This window comes from Gymnodraco acuticeps, unplaced genomic scaffold (genome assembly GCF_902827175.1).
Source record: "Gymnodraco acuticeps unplaced genomic scaffold, fGymAcu1.1, whole genome shotgun sequence".
Lineage (NCBI taxonomy): Eukaryota > Metazoa > Chordata > Actinopteri > Perciformes > Bathydraconidae > Gymnodraco > Gymnodraco acuticeps.
In genome coordinates, this window is record NW_022991403.1 from 606,140 (window position 1) to 612,684 (window position 6,545).

At 40.0% G+C, this 6,545-nt stretch overlaps 1 protein-coding gene across 1 annotated transcript; it reads left to right on the forward strand.

Moving 5' to 3' along the window:
* Window positions 1-970: 970 nt before the first annotated feature.
* LOC117532399 lies at window positions 971-5,015 on the forward strand. Its single transcript, XM_034195710.1, has 9 exons — window positions 971-1,377; window positions 2,289-2,418; window positions 2,565-2,802; window positions 2,953-3,229; window positions 3,578-3,755; window positions 3,923-3,999; window positions 4,103-4,283; window positions 4,443-4,685; window positions 4,822-5,015. Exons 1-9 carry the CDS (start codon window positions 976-978, stop codon window positions 5,013-5,015), a joined length of 1,920 nt encoding a protein of 639 aa, XP_034051601.1. The 5' UTR covers window positions 971-975.
* Window positions 5,016-6,545: the final 1,530 nt, after the last annotated feature.

Here is a 6,545-nt window from a genome sequence, read left to right on the forward strand (position 1 = left end):
CACTACAGTTCATATATTGGCCGATAGGCGATGGCTGCAGAAAGGAGCAATTTCCATAGACCCCATGTTAAAATGCCCAACTTTACAGCAGAAAAAAACATGTTTCTACCCCTGGCTCCATACATTTTTATTATCGATATAGTTAGATTCCACCTTCATGATTATGGATCTGTGAGTGAATTGTTTTCTAACGTGACCCTTTTATTTATATTAGGTCTTAAAGTTTGTGCATAAATTAGGGCGTGGTCACATTGAGTGACGGCTCTGTCAAGTGCCTGCCGCTGTTAGCTTCTTGTCTCTCTGCTAGCTGCTCCGTGAAGCTAGCTACAGGGACTCTGCCTGCTCAGCTCATCCAGGAAACACAACTTGTAGCCGGCCGTGGTTGTTTGTTCTTCATGCTTATATATCGGACTTGTGACTCGCTCTGCGGTTAAAACAGACGGTGCATGAATGCGGTAAGTGAAAAGTGCTTTATTTATGTGTTAATGATTTTAATCAGCTACGTAATGAATGGTAAGGCTTGGGTTAGCATGTAAGCTAGTGGTAGCTACATCGGTGCTAACGATTGTAATCGTAGCCTCCAAGTTAAAATCATAGACTGTATAAGTGTTAAGTGGGATAACATAACCGTTGAACAAACGGCTTCTGTTTGAGGTTGATAAAATAAGGTCATCCTTGTAACTTAGAGATATTTTATTATGTAGGTAGAACTGTATGCATCTAAGGTTCATTTAAAGGGGACCTATCATGCAAAATGCACCTTTGGACGTCTTTTATACATGAATATGTGTCCCCGGTGTTCCAGGGAACTCACCAAGTGTCAGAAAACACAACCCTCTCTATTTTCCTCCTTCGCCAAATCTCTAAAAAAGGGGCTGAAACGGATCTGAAAAAAACGGATCCAGATTTCAACACTTTCCTACGTCACAAAGAGACGTGCTCCGCTTATTGGTCAACTCTCCACCTATCAGGGGAATGAGCCACGGCCACGTGCATTGCCAAACCTCTCATTCGCATATAGGCTATCGGCAGGCTAAATCAACTCCAGTCACATCTGTGTTTTTGTCTGCTCTTGCCAGGATGTCTAAGCGAGTTCAACTTTGTGCTGTTGTTGGCTGCAAGACTCGGGACAGGGGACTGCATGCAATGCCATCAGTGGAAAAAGAAAATAATCTGTGGCTAGACTTCATTTTCAAGGGACATGTGCCAGAAGACCACGGCAGATTTCTGTTTGTGTGTTCCAAACATTTTACCACGGACATGTTTATGAACTTCTCTCAAGTCCAACACGGATATGCCTCCAAGCTAATGCTAAACCCGGGATCAATACCAACCATCCGGGAGCAGGCCAGTGAGGACACATCCAATTTTGAAGCTGTAAGTTTTTATTTAGCTGTGTTTTTCCTGATAAAGCTATCTCTAGCTTGTAGTCTGTAGCATGTAGCATGTAGCTTCGCCGTATCAATGTCGCCTCAAACCCAAATAGTAATCGGTTAGGTGTTTATATGTTTTTATAACATTTTATATTGTACGCTCCGCAGTTTTTGCTTTGTCTTTTATTTTAATTATCAGGCATTTGCTAACATGTTCAGACATAGGCTACTGCCGTAATGGCGATCTGTGTGAAGGCTGTAAAGCCACGCCCTAGCTGATAACACAAGTATTTATTCTCCTATTTATTAGTATTTTGTATCCTCTAAAATCATATTGAGTAAGTTATAATAACAAACGTAATCTTCTGTAGGTAAGTGCCGTTTTTTCCAGCGTTATATGTAAAAGCTTTTGTGATTGTAGTCTGTAAGAACGATCAGATCTGTAAGCTAAGCTACGCTACGCTAATGAGACATGCCGTTTTTTCCAGCGTTATATGTAAAAGCTTTTGTATGTTTACTTGTTTACGCGAATATAAATGGGGATGTGTTAGGATACAAGACTGTGTGTATGTATGTGAGGGGGGAGACACACCATGAGTAAAACAGAACTAAAGCCCCGTTGGTCTGTTGTTGTTGACGAGGCCTTACCTAGCAACAGGCTAATTAGTGGCTAGCACTCATTACAGTCAGTCTACTGAGCTCAGCCCCTCTCCAACACATCATCTGTATTGAGTCAGAAACACAGCATGCACGTTACGGTTCAAAACTAACTCAGATTGGAAAAGGCTAAGCAAAGAGCTTTGCTAAATAGAGAGTTTTAGCCCCCATCTTTTGGGATTTCAGACGATATTTATCCAAATAGTATTTTCTCATCCTGAATACTAAATTGAGATGATTTTGTTTTCTTCTTTACAGGCCAGCACCTCACATGCTACCAGCAGATTACCTGTGATGACAGATTCTGCATGTCAGACTGACCCACCCAAGTACCGTACTGTTCGTACACAGCTATCCTCGAGGACTCTTGGTTCACATCGAAGTACAGGTTAGAAGCACGTTTTTCAAATGTTCTTTGGATACATCTTGACATTCTGATGTTGTAGCCTTTAATTTGTGTGCTTCTAATTGTTGTAAAATATTTTTGTTTTATCTTTTGTTTTGTTTTTAATGTCAAATACAATTATGTTACAGCTGTCCAGGCTAAAATTCCCTGCAGAAGCGTTGGTGTCGAAACACTTCCGTTGGAAGTGCCAGTGCCCTTTTTAACATCCACCCCCTTAAAGAGACCACCAAAGAGGCCCCGTGTGGATCTTGAAGAGGAATACGAAGATCCATTTGAGGGAAGCTCTTTGGTGATTTCCGAAGGCCAGGATGCAACTTATGATCCAGCAGAATCCATAACAAATGCTACAGAAACAACAGCCATGTCGTAAGTTACTGAAATATCACTATGTGTGAGTTTGTCTATGTATTGTATTTTTTGCTGTATATAATTCAAACATTGATAATAGGGAAACACCAAAGATCTCTAAAGCAACAATCTGTGTGATGGATCTTAACTTCTATTTTTTTGTTTTAGTGGTCAAGAACAAAACCCCCCCCAGACGATCAACACATACATCGTGTATGAGACCTGCCTCATGGAGCTTTTTGAATCATGTCCTGTGTGCAAGCGTGTGTGTGATGTACAAACCAGAAGGATCGGTACATTCATATCAGTGCAGCAGCTGTGCCCCCATTGTCAGTTTACAAGAAACTGGAATAGCCAGCCTGTTCTTGGGAGTACTCCAGTTGGAAACCTGCAGCTATCAGTTGCAACATATGTCAACGGAGCATCTTTCTACAAACTTTCAAAGGTAAATTAACTGCAGAAGATTGTTTTGCCAATGTTTGAAAATGCAAATGTTGTTGTTGAATAAGATAGGACAAGGTAACAATAACAAGAGTGAGAAAAGGTGGGAATAGGGCACTGTTAGGTAACGACCCATGCTAATATGTAAAGATCTTTTGGGAGGGTGGTGTGGAGAAAGAGAAGAGATGTGAAAGGGGCACTGTAGAGTAAGCACCCCTAATGACATGTTCAGCTATTTCCCTGTTTAAAAAAAGGGCAGCTCATTTGCACTTTCCAGGTTCTCCTCATTGACACATCTACAGGTGATCTTTGAGATTAAAATGTATTCTTGCGGTTTTCTTTCAACCATTAGGTCTTCAAAGCAATGAATATGCAGCTATGCAAATACAACACCTTCCGAAGGCATGCCAGGATGTTCATTGAGCCAGCGATTGTTTCTTACTGGCAAAAATCACAGGAAGGCATGCTACAGAAGCTCCATGCAGAGGAGAAAGTGATAGTTGGTGGTGATATGAGGGCTGACTCCCCAGGTATGTATTTTTTATATAATTCACATTTTACATTTCAGAAAGGGGTTTCACTATGTGTGATTTGTTCAATTAATGGTTCCTGAAAAACATATGCTAAACACTACAAGCAAAAATACAAATTCACCATCCGCAGAGAAAAGTAATTACTGTAAAACATATTTTCACAGGCCACTCTGCAAAGTTCGGAAGCTACACTATGATGGACCTGAAGAACAACAAAGTCGTTGACCTCCAGTTGGTTCAGGTAAGTGGGGTGAAATGAAATATCAATGTTTTTTTCTTTAACACTGTTTGCCCGTTATATTTAAAATGTGTGTATCAATGGTTATTTGTATGTGTCATAACAGAGCAATGAGGTTGGTGGAAGCTACCACATGGAGTTAGAGGGCCTGAAAAGGAGTCTGGAGTTGTTAAAGGAACGTGGTGTGACTCTGGACTGTATTGTCACGGACAGACATCTGCAAATTCAGAAATTCCTAAGGGAAAGCAGCATCACCCAATTCTTTGATGTGTGGCACATAGAAAAAGGTATTTTTCTTTATATTAATTTCCATGTAAATAAATCGATTGTAAATACAATCATTATTTTATTTAGACACAAACCCGGCTTCCTACAATCACATTAGTATAATAATATTTTGAGTAAACTTGTATGTATATTAACTACATGTTAAATGTATTTATTAGAGATTTCTAAGCAACTGGAGAAGGCTGCAAAAAAGAAGGACTGCGAAAAACTTCGAGGGTGGGTGAAGAGTATAAGAAACCACATATACTGGACTGCAGCAACCTCCACCACCGGGCCTGAGAGAGTGGCCAAATGGACTTCCATCCTGAACCACGTGCAGGATATCCACTCTCATGATGACCCCCTGTTCCCCAAGTGCCTTCATCCACTGCGCATTGTGCAATACCAATGGATGGCTGCAGGTATGTTGTTCATAAACCATATTACATTACTCCTCTATAAATATTTGTAAGGGACAACTATTGAATACAGGATGTTGTCAGACACAATCTATAAAGCATGACAATTCAAATATGACTTTGATTTTCAAATTCTTAGGAACGCCGGCCTTTCACAAGCTGGAGACAATTCTCTCAACCAAGAGGATTTTGAAAGCTGTGGCCAAACTCAGCCCACACCACCAGACTTCATCTTTGGAGTCATTCCATGCCATCATTCCATGCCGTCATCCTGCGCTTTGCTCCAAAGAATGTTGTGTTTCCATTTCTTGGAATGTTGTGCAGGTAAAATAAACCATAGTTACTTACTAATTAGTGACAATTTGTACATCCTTTGCTATTATTTACATTTTTTTTTTTACTCATGGCGGAAATGAAAGACTGTACCTGGCAGCCCTGCACTACAATGAAAACGCTGAGCGTGCACAAGCCACTACATCCACTGGAAAGCCTCTGTATAAACTGCAGTTCCCAAAGGCCAGGAAGGGAGAATGCAGAGCAAAACCAGTAAAGACTGACCCCACATTCCGTAAGTGTTTAAAATATTTATTATACAACTATTTACAAATATAAAATAAATAAATTAAAAATAACTTTCAGTTTTGTACATGCATATACTAATGTAAACCACATTTTTTGTTGTGCTTTTTTTAATATTGCACAGGCTACGTGGCCAACTTGATGGACCTCATCTTCGACCAAGTCTTTGTGGACCCTGCACCATTCACACAGGAGCTTCTGAAGATACCCATCCCAGAGGACCTGTGTTCCCAATATGAGCGACCTGACAGGGAGGAGGTCATCTCCGGGTATGCTACTCGGTTCAATTTGGCTGCTGTCTGAACCCAACATAGATATTTCGCGGATCAGGAAACTCTCTGCGAATCCTGAGGACAACGCAGGCCGGAATCACCACTCTGATCCTGCGTCCAAGGAAGCCCCAGCACCAGCTCACAAAGCTTCTGTAGGCTAGATACCTGTGACGCCTGAAATCATTAAAAAAAATATTTAGTGTCATTTATATATAATACAAGTACATTTAGTTTTTTTTTTATGGGTTCAAAGAACCGTTCATTTTGACAATAAAGTTCAGAGTTGATATCAAATGTGTCGTGATTATTCATGTTTGGATGGGTAAAGAATATTCTGATTTCAAAAGCATAAGGTTGTGTGTGGACTTTTTTTGTCGTACACTTGGGTGTGTTATGCCATTGCTGTGTAATAATATATATATATATATATATATATATATATATAATAGTACATGTACAATGAAAGATTGCATAAAGCCATATACACCAGTATTTATTTCCATGAACAATATTAGCATTCGTTTTACAATTTCAGTCAAAACAAACAAACCACTCACTGCTCTATTTGCCTCAACTGTAATCCACCATGTTCAGCTCTGTAAATATTAAATGCATTCTGCAGGGAGAACACATTCAGGCACACAGGCTCCAATCCAGGATGGTCCACCATACAGTTAACAGAGTCTTCAAGTTCCTGCATCCGTCTTGACACCTAGTGTGATAAAGATATATTGAATGACGTTGTTAAAATGTTAAAAATGTATTCTCTAAACAGACAACTTAGTGAAGCTATCAAAAATGTTACCTGTGGTATCGCCATGCAGCACACATTCTCCGGTTCAGAAGGCATCGTGGCGCAATTTGCACATGTACACCTGTAGAAAGAAGTCAATAACTGAGCTTTTAAAAACACATGAAACTACACACATTGCTGACAACTGAGGTGTTGTTGGAGTTATACTTTTTATCACCCTAAGTTATTGAACTTTCCAACGGTTGTTGCACGATGTTG

Coding starts and splice junctions, on each gene's coding strand:
- LOC117532399 (XM_034195710.1), top strand. CDS start 976: ATGAGCCACGGCCACGTGCATTGCCAAACCTCTCATTCGCATATAGGC. Junction 3,230..3,577: donor CTTTCTACAAACTTTCAAAG/GTAAATTAACTG, acceptor TTCAACCATTAG/GTCTTCAAAGCAATGAATAT. Junction 4,686..4,821: donor ATACCAATGGATGGCTGCAG/GTATGTTGTTCA, acceptor TCAAATTCTTAG/GAACGCCGGCCTTTCACAAG.